The sequence below is a fragment of the Pongo pygmaeus genome, chromosome X, assembly GCF_028885625.2.
Source record: "Pongo pygmaeus isolate AG05252 chromosome X, NHGRI_mPonPyg2-v2.0_pri, whole genome shotgun sequence".
Classification (NCBI taxonomy): domain Eukaryota; kingdom Metazoa; phylum Chordata; class Mammalia; order Primates; family Hominidae; genus Pongo; species Pongo pygmaeus.
Genome location: NC_072396.2, coordinates 122049430 through 122067673, shown reverse-complemented (window position 1 = coordinate 122067673; position 18244 = coordinate 122049430). Strand labels below are relative to the sequence as shown.

At 34.6% G+C, this 18244-nt stretch overlaps 1 protein-coding gene across 12 annotated transcripts in view; it reads left to right on the top strand.

Annotated features, from left to right (window-relative positions):
• Positions 1–17235, top strand: part of KLHL13 (kelch like family member 13) — a 205298-nt gene extending 188063 nt beyond the window's left edge. For all 12 annotated transcript variants that reach the window (XM_054472787.1, XM_054472786.2, XM_054472783.2 and 9 more), the window contains 3 exons: positions 4103–4898; positions 13116–13229; positions 15654–17235. In XM_054472787.1, the coding sequence (XP_054328762.1) occupies positions 4103–4898; positions 13116–13229; positions 15654–16141 (1398 nt within the window). In that variant the 3' untranslated portion in view covers positions 16142–17235. The remainder of the gene's footprint in view (positions 1–4102; positions 4899–13115; positions 13230–15653) is intronic.
• The last annotated feature ends 1009 nt before the right edge of the window (positions 17236–18244 follow it).

Sequence of the window (18244 nt, the reverse complement as noted above, 5' to 3'; positions counted from 1 at the left end):
AATTTTATCCTTTTTTGTTCTTTTTTTTTTTTTTCTTTTTTTGATGGAGTCTTGCTCTGTCACCAGGCTGGAGTGCAGTGGTGCGGTCTTGGCACAGCAACCTCCGCCTCCCGGGTTCAAGTGATTCTCCTGCCTCAGCCTCCCAAGTAGCTGGGAATACAGGCATGTGCCACCACACCTGGCTAATTTTTGTATTTTTCGTAGAGATGGGTTTCACCATGTAGGCCAAGATGGTCTCGATCTCCTGACCTCATAATCCACCCACCAAGGCCTCTCAAAGTGCTGGGATTACAGGCGTGAGCCACCGCGCCCGGCCTTGTTGTTCTTTTTAAATGCCAATGTAGTTATTTGGATTAACTTCTGTTATAACTCTGTTTTTAAGTGAACCTTCTTTGGAATTGTGGCCAGGTTTTCAGATGAAATAAAAGATGAACTCAGATGAAATTTCTACTTAGAAATTTTTAAAATAAGCTTTAAACTTCATATTTTATATTTTCAATGTATATTCTATTATATACATAAATTGCATTATAAATCCAATTATCCATTTATGGATATCCAATTATCCATTTATCCTTTTATGTATCCAGTGGATACACAAACACGTGTATCCATTTAAAAATACTATCTAGGCTTAATGTTTGGAGATCTTCTAGCTGAGTCACTTTTTTTTTTTTTTTTTTTTTTTCTTTTTTTTCTTTTTTTTATTTTTTATTTTTTATTATTACTATTATTATTATTATACTTTAGGCTCTATGGTACATGTGCGCAACGTGCAGGTAAGTTACATATGTATACATGTGCCATGCTGGTGCGCTGCACCCACCAACTCGTCATCTAGCATTAGGTATATCTCCCAATGCTATCCCTCCCCCCTCCCCCCACCCCACAACAGTCCCTGAAGTCTGATGTTCCCCTTCCTGTGTCCATGTGTTTTCATTGTTCAGTTCCCACCTATGAGTGAGAATATGCGGTGTTTGGTTTTAAGAATCACTTTTAAGAATCATGATGGAGAAGTGGATTAAAATGAATCATAATAGAATATTATGTATTTCTCTGAATATTGTTTACTATAATTCCATCAGTTTTGATCTATTTATATTGTTAATTATTATTGTAGGCTTTGCTTCTTTAATTTCTATATTCTATGATTAATTTTTAAGCTTTGATTACATATACTTGCTAAGAATTAATTTCCTATTACATATTTTTCTTGTCTGTGTCTCATTTTGAAATTAATAAGGTTTTAGTAATTTGCTACATTAATTCAACAGGTATCCTATTTTTAATTGCATCTATCATCGTATCTTTACTTTTTATATTTTTGATATTTGTAGTATTTAGCCTTTGTTGTATACTCACAGTATGGTAGCTTTTGTACCTGAGCTATAGAAAATACTTAGTCTTGGGTACCCCATAAATATATATACCAACTATGTGCCTACAAAAATTAAAAACTGAAAGAAATAAAAAAAGAAAATACTTAGTTCTTCTATCAAGAAGATAACAATTCAGAAGGTTATGGAATACCTTTCTCTGGTGATTTTAAAGAAAAAAGTAGGCAGCTATTTGTATTGGTTAGATGGTCTGTCAAAGTCTTTTCTAGTCTTGTGTGTCTGTATATATGAATGTATTGATATACAGAAGGTATTTTCCAAATGCCTGTAAATAAAATGTAAGTTTCTTTCTCGTGTTATTCTAGCAATCATTTTCTCACTGGATAAGTTTGAAGAGGGAAAAGGTGAAGGAATTAAATACCTTGATCCCATTTCTAAATTATACAGTTTGGCTTTTAATCTTTAATCTTGCTCTATTTTACATGCTATAAATTTAGATTTCAGTTTGGTGACTGGCAACTGGTAGTATCATTTTGCCTTCTTAAAGTACCCATTCTTTGTTGTTTTTTAGTAATCATATCAATAATGATGAGAATTTGCATACTTGGGAATTATATTTGTGTTGTCATCAACTTTTGCTTAACTGTACTAATAAACATCTTCAAAAGTATAAATCACCTTCACTCTGGGGACAAGATAATTCTTACTTGTCTTGGGATGTGAATTCATGACTTCAAATTCCTTCCACTCAGGGTGAATTGGGAAAACAGGTATTGACTGTAACTCCATTTACAAAACTTAAATTTTTGAACCACCAACCTGCAGCTCCTCAAATTGGATTAAATGGACTTTTTGTTAACCACGTTAGAAATCCAGGGTATTTATACAGTGTTATGCTGTCTATTTCTAGAGACTCATAATTTGTTAACTTATTTTTCTATTTTTTTATGTTACAGTTACGTGTTAGGTATTTTTAAAATATATGGCTACTAAGTAAAATAAGCAATTAAACATTTTTGTAAAGCAAGTCAGCTACTTAAAAGAGCACAAATTCTTTTTGAGTAATAAATCAATGATAGACTGGATAAAGAAAATGTGGCACATGTACGCCATGGAATACTCTGCAGCCATGAAAAAGGATGAGTTCATATCCTTTGTAGGGACATGATGAAGCTGGAAACCATCATTCTCAGCAAACTAACACAGGAAGAGAAAACCAAACACCACATGTTCTCACTCATAAGTGGGAGTTGAACAATGAGAACTCATGGGCACAGGGAGGGGAACATCACACACCAGAGCCTGTTGGAGGCTGGGAGGCTAGAGGAGGGATAGCATTCGGAGAAATACCTAGTGTAGATGACGGGTTGATAGGTGCAGCAAACCACCATGGTACATGTAATACCTATGTAACAAACCTGCACGTTCTGCATGTATATCCCATAAGTTAAAGTCTAATTAAAATAATCTATGAAAATAACAATGTGTGTGTGTATTAACCTTAGAGATTTCAGTGATATTATATCCTAACTGGGCTGTCATTTTATGTGGAGGAGTAATGTTTTTAGCTTTATTTCAGTTTTTAAAGAAATGTCAACAGGAGGATTATTTTATTGTCTCTTAACCATCTGCCAAATCTGTTAACTATACAGGTGTGAGGTTAACAATACATTGATAAAGTTTGTGTGATGTTGAGGACACATAACCTGACAAAATTTTAAACACAACCAAACATTTAAGTCTTTTGCCTGTGATCCGTGTCTGTTTGTATACATACACGCTGGCGTTTTTTATGGTAGGCTTGTTTTTGTGGTTTGTTCTTTGTATTATATTTGCTAATATTATTTTTCCTATTTTTCCTTTGACGAGTCAGTTATTAGAGCATTGAAAAGAGGTTCTACTGAGGAAAGGCCTCTCTGTCACTTCTCTTCTTTGTCAGCTTTTCACTTTATATTTTGCTCTATGGTGGGGAGATGGTTCTGGGCTCCTGTTGACGCCAGAGAGAAACAGAATGTGCTGAAAGTAAGAGTGGCTAAGGAAAGCTATGTTGCCCAGATGGAAACAGTCATCACAGATACCAAAATCTCATTTACATGAGAGATTTGTTGTAGTTACGCCCCTCTGCCCTTAAGAAAGAAATTTCCTTGCTTATATTTCCAGATAAATAATGTTGAAAATTAATTTACCCTAGGAATAATTATCTTATTAAATTATTTTCATTATGAGTGATAACTTTGAAGGAACCAAAATGAATGATAGTAATGAGTGATGCCTATTTACATGAAAGGGAAATCTAGGGATTGGGTATTAGAGCTTTTCTGTTCATGGATCTGCTAGCTGTGTGGTATTTTTAAGAATAATGACTAAGAAGTGGATTGAGATGAATCATAATAGAACCTTCTATTTTCCCAAGTTTCCATCTGGCAGGAATTTAATCAGTATTTTGGGGGTGGGGGTGGGATACATTTTTGAGGAGAGAAGAGTAACTAGTTTGGCCATATTCCAGTTATAACATTGTTTCTTAGAGTAGCTTCTAACTTACTGAATGATCATTTTCTTTTAGTCAGCCTTCTACTGGATTAAGTAAAGGTGGTTTGCAAATTATCTGTATGTAGATCATTGATACATTTAGATAAGAATCCTGTTTGTATCTATATGAACATTAAAAGCATAATTTACTCTTATTCTAGAACAGGTATTTGTGCTATCAAGATGTGATTGCCATGAAAGTAGTCATGTTTTAATTTTTTTAATTGGCTTAATAGGTCACTTTAGACAATTGTGTTGAAGTTGGACGGATTGCCAACACCTACAATCTAACCGAAGTGGATAAATATGTTAACAATTTCGTCTTGAAGAATTTTCCTGCATTGCTGAGCACGGGGGAGTTCTTGAAACTCCCTTTTGAGCGTCTTGCCTTCGTGCTTTCCAGTAATAGCCTTAAGCACTGTACTGAACTTGAGCTCTTTAAGGCTACCTGTCGTTGGCTTCGCCTGGAAGAGCCTCGGATGGACTTTGCTGCAAAATTAATGAAGAACATACGATTTCCACTGATGACACCACAGGAGCTCATTAATTACGTGCAAACGGTGGATTTCATGAGAACTGACAATACTTGTGTGAATTTGCTTTTGGAAGCCAGCAATTACCAAATGATGCCATATATGCAGCCAGTTATGCAGTCAGACAGGACTGCCATTAGGTCTGACACCACTCACTTGGTTACACTAGGAGGAGTGCTGAGGCAGCAGCTGGTTGTCAGTAAGGAATTGCGCATGTATGATGAAAAGGCCCATGAGTGGAAATCGTTAGCCCCCATGGATGCCCCAAGGTACCAGCATGGCATCGCCGTCATTGGAAATTTTCTCTATGTGGTTGGTGGACAGAGTAATTATGATACAAAAGGAAAAACGGCAGTTGATACAGTCTTCAGATTTGATCCTCGATACAATAAATGGATGCAAGTTGCATCTTTAAATGAAAAGCGCACCTTCTTCCACCTAAGTGCCCTCAAAGGATATCTGTATGCAGTTGGTGGGCGAAATGCAGCAGGTGAACTGCGTAAGTGCATTTATATTAAGCATAGAGACAAATTTCTTCACTCAGAAATTCTTATCATATCATAAAATAAGCAGTCCTGTAAAATCAGATAAAAATGTAGTTAGGGTTTTATTTTAAAACTATTTTTCTGAGAAAATATTGGAGACCATCTTTATGCCTTATCTGGGCATATATCGTTGGCGAGGGAACAAATTGTTACAAATACATCAGTATATTGTATCATATTTTACCTGTGCAGTGTATATGGTCTTCATCTTGAAGGTTCATCTAAAAAGTATACTTAGCTCATTTAAATTATAATAAGGTCTTGGATAGAAGTTTGGCATGTTTTCTCATTTTCTGCTTTTAAAAGGCCATATGATATTTTACTGAACAGGTTATAATCCTTCATTACATAAAACTTTCATTGTTTCTTCTTTTACAAAATTTGTTACCTATTAGTGGCCACATAGATAATTTTCTTTATAGATTAAATGTACAAAGTTCAACATTATCCAAAGTTTGTTCACTGTGAATATTATTATCTATGACTGTTTTAAAAATAATTCTCTTGACGTAATATCAGATAGTTTTCTTTTCCATAAGCCCATCTGGTAAGCTTTATTTGATGGTCACCTTTTTGTCTTCCCAATATAAAATTGGTCATAAACATACTTTGATATAGAATACTTTGGCTATATAAATTAACCCAAAAAGGTATAATTTTATTATTTCAGATAAAATTAGGATAGTATAATTTTTCCAAAAATAAAGGCAGGAAGTCCACATTTTATGTTGTGACATATATTTGTCATTACCATTATTGTTTGGCCTTGTTTTCAATTCTTTTATTCTCTATTATAAATAGAGTCTGTCACAGGAAGGGGAACATCACACACCAGGGCCTGTCTGGGGCTGAGGGGCTAGGGGAGGGATAGCATTAGGAGAAATACCTAATGTAGGTGACAGGTTGATGGGTGCAGCAAACCACCATGGCACGTGTATACCTATGTAACAAAACAGCACGTTCTGCACATGTACCCCAGAACTTAAAGTATAATAATATAAATAAATAAGTAAATAAATAAAAAAATACAAAAAAAGACAGAAAGACAGAAAGGAAGAAAGAAAGAAAGCCAGATGTGGCTCATGCCTGTAGTCCTAGCTGTTAGGGAGGCTGAAGCAGGATTGCTTGAACCCAGTAAATAAATAAATAAATAAATAAATAAATAAATAAATAAAGTCCTTGTAGTTGACCAATTCCAGGCTCCATAGAGCTGGGAAAGTTCAAAATATTGGCATTGGCTCTGGATAAGTTCAGAGTAATTCTCAGAATCTTTATTCTTCAATATTCTAAGAAATAAGAGATAGTTTAATGTATTTGAGACTAAGCTATTTATCAGAGAAAAGAATAACTGTTCTCAGCTTTTATACTTTCCTGTTTATAAAACACTTTCTTGTTAGTGACATGGTCTTTTTCCTGATCTTTTCTACCCAAAGTTTTTTTTTTTTTCTTTGTTGTTACAATGATATTTTTTTCTAAGACCAGATTTTCTAGATTGTTGGACTATGTTGCATGATCATGAACTGCATAGGTTTTCCAATATATTTTAATAATTGGACTTTTAAAAGCAGTTAAGGCATAAGTGTCCTTAGTGTACAATTGTTCTTTAGGCCTCCTCAGTCAACCTACACACATTATTTTCATGTTATTATACTATTTTAAATTTGTGATATCTGGAAATATCTGGAAGGTGCAAGTAGTGACTTGGTTGTTTCTTAGAAAATCCCTGTGTAAGATAATCTTTTCTTAAATATTTTCTTCACAAATAATAGGTCATTAACTTGGTCAGTCTTCTTTTCTCAAAGGAAATAGCTCCGTTTTTCAAAGTCAGTCCTTGCTTGTTGATATTATCACCCCTGTTAATATGCAGCTACTTAGTTTTCAATATATAGTTCCTAATACTAATTAAAAGCCATAATCTTCTGGGAGTTTTTAATCTTCAGGCCAAGGAGAGTCATTACATAAAACCAAGATGCTAGAGGCTTCTTTCTTTGAACCTATCCCAACCCTGTTTCAGTTGCTCCTATGGTATACCCGTCTAGGAACTAGAAATAGACCACCCTGTTGGGCAAGTGGCTCATACACAGGAATCCTTGCTCCTGACCTTCAGAAACCACCCCTCCATCTCTGATTAAAAACAGTCTTCTGTGTTTCATTTTGAAAGGGAAAAGAAACAAGGGAATCATGCTTTTCTTAGGGTATTCCTAAATTCATATTTAGGCTTTAACAATAAAATTTCTAAAGCTTAACCTAAGGATAATGACTTAAAAAAATTTCCCCTCTAATGGTAAATATAGATCCATTTTAATCTTATTTCATAAACTGCATTTAAAAAAATGCATGTCGTTATAATACAGGCACAAACCATCTATTCCAAGAATTCTAATTCTAGTTATCATCCAATTATTTGATATTTTATTCCATTTGAAATGATCTATAGATTACAAATCTATAATGACCTTATAGATTTGTAACCTATAAGTAGCTAAACTTTTGTAGAAAATGATTGCGTCCCTTAAAATCAGCATACCCATCAAACGCATTCTGTACTAAACATTTTATTATACAATATATTGGAAGTTTAAAAAATATTTTGTGATTGACTTAGTAAGTGCATTCAAATTTAGAGTCTTGATTTCAGGAGAAAAAAGGCCAAAAAGAGTCATTAGATAAAGCCAAGAAGCAAGAGGTTTCATTTGTTTCTGATCCACTCCACCCCATTTGAGTTCTTTCTATGTTATACTCAAATAGAAGCAAGAAGTAGATTGTCTTGTCACGTCACATCCAATATTACTGAGGTAACCAAACTTGATGAAACCTGCCTTGATTACTATTGCTCCCAAAGAATAATATTAATGAAATTTCCTGAATTCTATCCATGATCGTGTTTCTCTTTATATAAATAAAAAGTGAATTTGTGTTAGTTGGCATTTCCAGTTTTCTTGGACCCATTGTTTTTGCAGAATAGCAGATTTTGATTCTAAAGAAACTCTTGCCTATATTTCTGAATGTTCCTGCCAGAAACCGAGTTTTTAACATTTCCCCTACCCTACAAGCACTTTTTAAAAATAGAATTCCTCCTTCAATGCACACATTAACATCTGTTATAATAAATTAACATTCACATTGTAACTGATTAAGTTGACACGTTCATATGCCTATGTAAATAGAAGGAGGTGATGGGAATGGGTGGCAGGAAAAGGGGATTTATGGGAAAGTCATTTAACAATTTAATAGGTTGATTAGTACCAGTATACCACTTCATACACACAGTAACCATTGCCTGTATATAATTATAAAAAGAAAAATTTAATGGGTACAAAAATAGTTAGAATGAATTAATAAGGCCTAGTATTTGATAGCACAGCAGGGTGACTGTAGTCAATAATAATTTAATTGTATGTTTTACAATAAGTATGAGTATATATATTTGGATTATTTGTAACACAGAGGATAAATCCCTGAGAGGATGGATACTCCATCTTCTATGATGTGATTATTATACATTGCATGCCTGCATCAAAACATCTCATGTACCCCATAAAAATATACATGTACTATGTACCCACAAAAATTAAAAATAAAAAAAAAACAATGGCAACATTTGCAAGACAGTTTAGATCACTTTAATGCATTTGGCCTTTTAAAATCTTTCCATGGGGTACTTGGACCAAAGGAAACCTAAGCCCATTGTTCATCAAAAAAAGACTACGTGTGTGTGTGTGTGTACGCACTAGCACACATGTGCTCACCTGGTTTAGTGCTGAAATATAATTCCTTCAAAATGCTGCTTTCCTTTGACACTGGTTACAATGGGAAACTAGGGGAAGCTTAGAGTAGCTGTCACTTAAGTGTAAAAGGAGTCAGTTATTTCTGGCGTCTTTCAAAATTGTGTCATATAAGAAATCAGTCTTCCATTGAGGCTTCCTATATTGAAGAAGAATATGACAGCTCCAATATCTTTCACTTCAGTTAAATATTAATAAGTTAAGGTTTCAAATAATGAAATAACTTATAGAAAACATGTTAGATGTTTTTCAAATACATGCACAATAAAACTACTAAAATTTATTAAATTCCTCTATACCCCCCAAAGGATTTGGGAGTTTCTTGATCACTCACCAGCGTTCTATGTTTCTAGAGTCCATCTCCCCTGTATGAGAGCCATCATTGTTTAAATGATTTTCTTTTTTTTTAATTATACACTAAAAATATTTATTTCACCTAGAAAAGCAAATGAAGAGCAACATATGCATAAACAAAGTGAAACAGATGAAAAACGTGACAAAATTGCAGACATAAATCTAACCATATCAATGTGTATTAAATGTGCATGAAATAAACATCCCTTTCAGAAGTCAGAGATTATCAGCCAAGACAAACAAAAGCAAGCTCCAACTATATCCTGTCTAGAACAGATACCACTTAGAGTCAAATAAATACATAGGTTGAATGTTTATAAAATGATGGAAAAAATTATCCCACATAGAAACCATAAAAATGATATTGGCTTTATTAATGTCATAAAAGACTTTAAGACAAGAAATGTTACTGGAAACAGAGACCATTTATATGATTAAAAGGTAGATCCATCAGGAAGATGTAAAGAGTATAAACATATATGCACTTAGCAACAGGGCCTCAAAATACATGAGGCAAAACCTGACAGAATTAAAAGGAGGAATAGGTAAACAGCAATAATAGTTAGATATTTCAATATCCCACTGCCCATAACTTATAGAAAATAAGCAAAGATACACAGACTTGTACATCACTATTAACCAACTTGCCCTAATTACCATTTTTAGAATGCTCCACCCATTGACTATGGAATACACATTCTTTTAAATGCATATAGAACATATTCTAGGATATACCATGCACTGGGCCAGAAAACAAGTCTCAATAAAATGGAAAAGATTGTAGTTATTTAAATATGTTCTTTGAGTGCAAAAGAATTATTTTAGAGATCCACATCAGAAAGGAACCTGGGAAAAGCCCATATGTTTGAAAATTAAACACTTCCATGGATCAAAGGGATGATTTTCTTTAGGCTAATCTCTTTCCTAATCTTAAAGAACAAATAAATTCCACATCATCTTCTGGGACCGATTCTGGATTCCTATGGAATTATCTCAGAAAATAAGAACTCCTGATATATGTGAGATAACCAACCTAAGTATAATTCTTAAATTGGAGAGATTCTTTAATGTAAACACTAGGCCACCAAACTACTGAAGTTAATTCTCTAGATTAGGAGCCAGCAAACTTTTGTAAAGGGCCAGAAAGAGTCTATTTCCAGCTTTGTGGGCCATTCAATCTCTGTCACAAGTAATCAACTCTGCTGTTGTGGTGTAAAAGCAACCCTACATAATCCATAAACAAATGAGTGAGGCTGTGCTCCAATAAAGCTTTATTTGTGAACACTGAAATTTGAATTTTATAGAATTTTCATAAGTTACAAAATAGTCTTGATTCTTTTTCAATGTGTAAAAAATATAAAATCATTCATATTTTTATCTTTTGGGCCCTACAAAACAGGAAGTAGACTGGATTTGGCCTATGGACTGAGGTTTGCTGCCACCTGCTCTAGATTTTTCCAGTTGCCTCTTTACCATTTCCAACTCTTATAGACTACGATTGAAGCACTACTTTGTGGCTCCAACTCTTTGCCTTGCATCATCCCTTGCTCCCTCTTCCCATCAGAGTTGTTGGTACTAACCTATATCTGAGTGTCGTGTAAATATGGAAAATGGAAATAAGAGCATGTGTATCTACTTTTTAATTAGATGTATTTTATTTTAAAATAAAATACTATTGATTTGACTGATAACAATAGCAATTCTGCATGGAGAACTGCATGACAATAAAAGTTGACAATAAAAATTAAACTCCTGGAACAGCTAAAGGAGATAGATTTTTAGCTGGAAAAAAGCTTAAGAATGATGGACTATTATATAGTAATTTTGTTATTGGTGGTTAATAGCTATCTTGCACTGAGGGGCTCCTGTATGAGAAAGTACAAATGGATTCTTATAACCACTATTAGGGGAAAATGCAATTAAGTCACTGACAGAGGAATTATCTTTCTACATGGGAAAATATTAATAATAATAAAAAGTGAATAAGTATTCAAATTCTAACTCCACTTTAAAAAGAATAAGAAGAAACTAATGGAAATCACATTGGAACAGTTTGAATTAAACATAAGAAAGGACAGTTACAATCCAAAAATTTCAAAGTTTAAGTCAGAGTCCTGCATTAAGAAAAGTGTAATACTATAGTGAATCCTGTCTTTGGCTTCAAGTAGATGGAGATGATATCTGGAAGTCTTTTTAGACCCCGTTTCTGATAGGATGTGTGGTTTAATTACTTCTAAAACCTTCCCATTAATGGCTTTGCTAATGCCAAGTACCAATCAATGCACTAGGTTTTCTCTTATGTGGCGAGAGAGAGAGAAAAGGAGAGAGAGAGAGAGAGAGAGAGAGAGAGAGAGAGAATAATAATATAGGATTTTGCTTGTCCGTTAGGTAAAAGTCATGCCAAAGGCAAATGGAAATGAACATTTGAAAAGGCATCCAGTGACTGGAAATAGTAAAAAAAAAAAAAAAAACAGTACTGGGGCATGTGGCAGTTTAACTTGTTATTAATTTTAGAAATAGGGTTTAAAAGAAATAGAATTGGCAAGGATCCAAGCCTAAAGCAATGAACAAAGCCAACAAAGCAGTAGGTAAAAATGAGAATAGTAAAAGCCTTTGAAATAAGACTGAAAATTCAAAGCTAAAGTAAGTGGAAAAGAAAGTCAGTAGAGAGATACAAGAAGTGGCATAATATAGGTGTGCTTGGAGGAGAAAAGCATACTTTCCATAGTGAATTTGATGATGAAATGAAATTATTGAATAGAGCGGAAAAGTAGTCTTTCTCTCTCTTTCTCTCTGTCCTCTCTCTCCTCTCTCTCTCTCTCTCTCTCTGTGTGTGTGTGTGTTTTGCCTGTCACCATGTTATTTTTTTTAAGTAGAGAATCCCATTCAAAGGTTGATGCATCAGGATTGCATTTGGTTGCAAGTAGCTAAACCTAATTCTGGTGGCTTGATCAAATTGTCCTACTCAATAAACTTCTGCTTACCTGTCACTGCCTAGAACTATATCATATGGTAGACCAAAGCTTCAAGGGAACCTGCTAAATTAAATTTCGTTTTTAGCCTGGTGCAGTGCTTCCCTAAGCAGTATTGTGGTTCTATTAGTTTAAAAAAGTAGGTTTGGGGGAAGCAAGAAATTGGATTAGCAGTTGGCAGTGTCTGCAATAAATAATATGAACTTTTCAAGTCAATCTAGACCTCATGCTTTTGATGAGTTCTCTTAATAGCTTTTCTGCCTTTTAAAAAGTGATTACCTTTTCCATCTTTCTTGGTGACATTGTTCTGTTCTTGAGGTTATAACAGACTGAATGAAAGATACTTAAGTGAGTTGAGGTCACTTCTCCAAAATACATAATGTTAAAAGATGATAAATATATTACTGACAGGAAGTATTCTTAATAAAGATCTTTATATTATGCCGCCAACCATCTTCAGGTTAAGAGTAGTACTGGCTGCAATGATGGTGGGTATATATAAACTATTAGCTTTAAAGTATAAATGTAGAGAAATTATTATCAGTGTCCATTTTGTAGTCTGTATATGAATTAAAGCAGTGGGCTTCAGAACATAAACCAAGAAGTGTGTATATTTTCATTCTCAATGTAAAAGTTTGCTTCTTATGTATTAATGTTTGTTTCTATCAACATGGGGACCCAGAATTGAGGAGTTTTTCATTTCTTTTTATTTTTTTCATCCTTTCTTCCTATGTTTTTAGAGCAAAGAAAATGGAGAAATGTCAAATTATAAATATGTAAGCAGATTACAGAATAAATCTTAGTGATTTCTGCAATGACAGAAATTTGTTAGATTCTTACACTATCTAGTCTAATGTAACATGTACTAATGGTTTATATTATTAATATAGTCTCAATAATTACTATAAGAGCTCCCCCCAAAGTCTTACACATATCTATCATAGCTATAATAGATATGTTTCAAGTGTTTGGATATTATTACTGTTCCACTTAAGAGAAAAATAATTAATTGCTAAATTTGAAGTTAAAAATAATTTTCTTTTCTTTTTTTTTTTAACAGCCACAGTAGAATGTTACAATCCAAGAACAAATGAATGGACCTATGTTGCCAAAATGAGTGAGCCCCACTATGGCCATGCTGGAACTGTGTATGGAGGAGTGATGTATATTTCAGGTAAACAAGTATCATGTGAACACAATATACTGTATAAGCTTTTAACTATATGGTTATCTTTCCATATAGTGATAGTAATAATAATAGTTCAGGCGTCAGGAGTTTGAGACCAGGCGGGCCAACATGGTGAAACCCTGTCTCTATTAAAAATACAAAAATTAACTGGGTGTGGTGGTACACGTCTGTAATCCCAGCTACTTGGGAGGCTGAGGCAGGAGAATCTCTTGAACCCGGAAGACAGAGGTTGCAGTGAGCCGAGATCATGCTACTGTACTCCAGCCTGGGTGAAAGAGCGAGACTCCATCTTAAAAAAAAAAAAAAATCCAGAAAAATGGAGAATCAAAATAGAATTTATATTGATTTTAGAAACTATTTTTGTGTGTATTTGCATATGAATGCCTTGGGCATTCTGTAAATTTATAAGAGTACTAGTAAACCAATCCTGTTGTAAGGTATAACTTAGAAGAAATTGGAAAGCATTCAAATTTTGCTTTCCAGTCCCCATGGTCTGTATTCTAATAAACACCATTCATAGTTTCTGTAGCAACAATTAATTCATTTTATTTAAGCTAAACTATGTGAAGGAGTGTATCATTATATAAGTTCTCCTATGCATAAAACGTGCTTCCAATATGCATAATAGTACATAATAATGTTCGTTCTCTCTTTCAGTATAGCCCATAATATGGGTTTCCTTCTTCCTTAGCATTATAAGGGGATTCTACTATGGTGTCATTGCATAAATATTTCTGTGCTGATTATCTGTATTTTATGCACATGAAGATATATTTTTCTGTTAAAAAATTCTGAAATGGCTATAGTTTGTTCACAGTGTCCCAGTAGCAACTTTCATTCTCAAATTGTTGGTGTTTAAATCAACCTACTGTAGAATTTCTTTCTTTTTTTAATGCATTTTCTGCTTTCATTCTCCTGTAGAATTTAGGAAGAAGTCTCCCTTTAATGTAATGACCACCTCTGGTATTGACATTTAACTTTGTTAGTCAGGTTATTATCATTTGGCTCTGACACACTCTGCCTGGGACAATTCTTCCCCATTTGAAGGCCTGCCAGTGCCAGGTCAGCAGTTACATTACTAGAGACCAAGGGTGTAAAGGCACTATTTGTGGCCTGATTGACCACTGCCTTATGAAATCTGTAATCAATAAGAATCAGTGAAAGGCCTGTAGTATATGATTGGCAGGTTTCTGGTGTTAAATTCATGAGCAACTACAGAATGTCTTATATTGGAAGAGCCATCCAGGTAATAAATATGCTCCCATTAATCAATGATTTACACCATCTATCTATTTTATGTGGGCAGCTGCTGTACCACTATAATGAGAGCTCCAACTCCTCAGAGAAAAATGACACCTGAATTGTTCTAGTGGTGTTTTGGCATAACTGGCGTGTATTGCAGAAATGACCGTCCCAATCAAGAGTGGTTAGAAACTATAGCTGATTTTCAAAACAATGAACTGTGTTTTGCTTTCTGGGAATTCTGTAAAGCACAAGGAAAATATTTTTAAAAAGCAGAAGGAAACAGTGATAGTGATTGGCATCTGGCCACTTGACAGTAAAGCTTTGAATGATTTGACTAAAGATTAGCTTACTTCTCTCCCTTGTCTACAGAAGGTGTAGTTTAATACTTTCATTGTAGAGACTGGTTTATATGTGATCTAAGAGTACACTTTGTAGATGATACAGACTAAATTAGATTAACAACAAATTGGTGCATATATAAAATTCCACGTATATTCAGCATTCTAATTCTTTAGATTTTTAAATATGCATTCTGATAACGGATGACATTATCCACCCTCACTCTGCCCGCAGAAAACTATAAACATAAACAATTCTGAATATTCTTATAAGCTTTTACACATGTGCAAGACTTTCAACTTTTTCAAAGCATTTTGATAAATATCTCACTTCAGAGTCACAATCCTGATGCAATAACTAGAGTAGATATTGTTTTGTGACAAGTGAGGAAATGGGCACCTGGAATTTAATGTGCTGTAGCCCAGTGCTCAGCACCCAGAGGGTACCCACTAAAAGGCAGTAAGTAGTGAACGATGCTTTGTAGTTGGAATTTACTACAGACCCAACTCTATCAGTGATCAAAATATATTTTCCTTCAGCAAAGCCTTTTAAATACCATGGATCTCCATTTGAGAAAGTCATTGCAATAATGTAAGTGATTGCAAAAAAAGTAATTGTTTTGCTCTTTAAGAAGATGAAAATGCTATGTTCTTTACCTTTAATCCAGAGAATGTATTTATAGAGGAAAGACAGTCCTAAGAACAGTATTAATAAGCTGTATGTCATAATATGTGACTAAAAGTTATCTGTGACAGAGCTCCTTTAATTACTTTTGCATTTCTATAATAATCTATTTACTTCAAAACTATTGTTTTCATTCTTTAGGAGGAATTACTCATGATACTTTCCAAAAGGAGCTCATGTGCTTTGACCCTGATGCTGACAAATGGATCCAGAAGGCGCCAATGACCACTGTCAGAGGTCTGCATTGCATGTGTACAGTGGGAGAAAGGCTCTATGTCATTGGTGGCAATCACTTCAGAGGAACAAGTGATTATGATGATGTCCTAAGCTGTGAATACTATTCACCTATCCTTGACCAGTGGACCCCAATTGCTGCCATGTTAAGAGGGCAGAGTGATGTTGGGGTCGCTGTCTTCGAAAATAAAATCTATGTGGTTGGGGGGTATTCTTGGAATAATCGTTGTATGGTAGAGATAGTGCAGAAATATGATCCAGATAAAGATGAATGGCATAAGGTTTTTGATCTCCCGGAATCCCTTGGCGGCATTCGTGCTTGCACACTCACAGTTTTTCCACCAGAAGAAACCACACCATCACCTTCTAGAGAGTCCCCTCTTTCTGCACCTTAAGATCGTCTCTACAACTAAGATGCTGTAGTTCTATCTTTGCAATGTGTCATAAATTCTCTTCTTTTTCCCCCTTAAGTAGTATATATGTTAGGATTAGCCTCTGGTAATTGATACAGATATTGGAAAAAAGACAACATTGATGTTATTTGTGCTCTTTGTTTGGCCTAGAATGTTTATAAAGTGGTAACACAACCATTCTGGAAATGTATCCCATAGAAGCTGATGTTTAACACATGAAAAAAAAGTATTGTCCATAAAATGTTTCTTCAGTACTTTTTAAATGCTGTGTATTGGGTGTAAGGTATTTGTCATCTTACATTAGTAAACCCAATAAGCCAAGTTGAAGGTGGATTATAGTAAATGTACAACTGTGCTCACTAGGCTTCAAGTAAAAAGTTTTCCTTTCATCTTTGACTGTAAGATGTCAAAGGGAGGCAGCCTGCTTGAACAGGAAACAATACACAAAAGGTTGCCAACTCGCATGAGCTACCTCCCTCTTTTCATAAAGTATTTTTGACATATCTGTCAACCCACTTGACTGTGTGGGTGCATTGAGAACACAAAGTTTCTTAGACATACAGGAGAAGTAGCTTAAAGTCACTAATATTAATTTAAAAAGCAGCATGAACCCTCTACTTATAAACAAGGGTTTGGTGTTTTTAAAGTGTGTATACATACATACACATACACACATACACATATGTCAAATATAATTTTTTAAAAAATTGAGTGGCACATCAAAGAAATGTGAAATTAAAAAGAATTCTTCCAAAAAGCAGCTTCCATTAAAATGGGAATTCAGTATGCACATACTGAATGCATATATGTAGAACCATACAGAATTTAGGTGGATAAGGGCTAGAAATTTTGAGCAACAAAATTTGTCACTTGACCAGATTTTATCTTCAAAAACTGTATTCTACTCCTTCTCCTTTGCTGTTGAGGTAACTTGCATATTATATGTATTCCGTATACTCAGTTCATAAGGTTATTTAGCACAAAGTATAGCAGCTTCACCTGGAGAGCTGCTTTTGCTCAGTAAATTCAACTTCCATGTTTTATCTTTTTTTGTTCAATAAAAACATTTAATGTCATTTTGGTCTGAGACATCCCATTATTGTCTGATTCGACTTCCTTTGATTAAATATCTATATTTTTGGCATGGCAAAATGTGATCAGAATTTACAGCTCTGAGCAGCTTGGATGAGTGAATATGCCTTTTTATTCAAGGAAAAAAAGAATTTGACAAAATCTAACCTTATTCATCAAAACTCATTGCTGGTTGTGTTTGGGGAATTAGATTATGGAAGATGCTAACTGGCTTTTCATCACCACAGAAGAACTGCCAGCCATGTCTAAACCAGAAGAGCAGTTACAATTCTGAGTTTAGTCTCCCTGATCTTCAAGAGGATCCATCTTGCCTGATGAGAAGGGATTGTGTAAAATTACCTTAGAGATTTGTCTTGACCTGGGATCCCAAAGGAAAAATGTTTTTGTGAAAGATTATTTGAGAATTATATTAGCATCATATTGTGATCTTCTCTACTTTATCTGCAGATGATCAGATTAAATCTGAGCCAAAAATTTAAGGCTATGATAATACAACTAGTGAGTCTCCAAATTTCTTTACCATTAGGTAATTAGCAGATGTCACTGCGTCTATCTTGAGTTAAATAATTAAGGAAACAATTTTCTCAATAGCGGTATATTTGAATATTAGGTAAAGCTTGGTATGAATTTGAAAATCCCTCTTGAGCATTATTGTTCTTAAGTCACAGCAGCTGGTCAGTGGTATCAGTTCTCTGCTTATAGGCAGTGTGAGTTCAGCCATTTGCACATAGTTAACACCTGTCTAAAAATGGAGGCGTTATATGGTTTGACTGTGTCTCCATCCAAATCTCATCTTGAATTGTAGCTCCCATAGGGACCCGGTGGGAGGTAATTGAATCATGGGGGCGGGTTTTTCCCATGCTGTTCTCGTGATAGTGAATAAGTCTCATGAGATCTGATGGTTTTATAAAGGGCAGTTCCTCTGCACACGCTCTCTTGCCTGCCACCATGTAAGACATGCCTTTGCTCCCCCTTCACCTTCTGCCATGATTG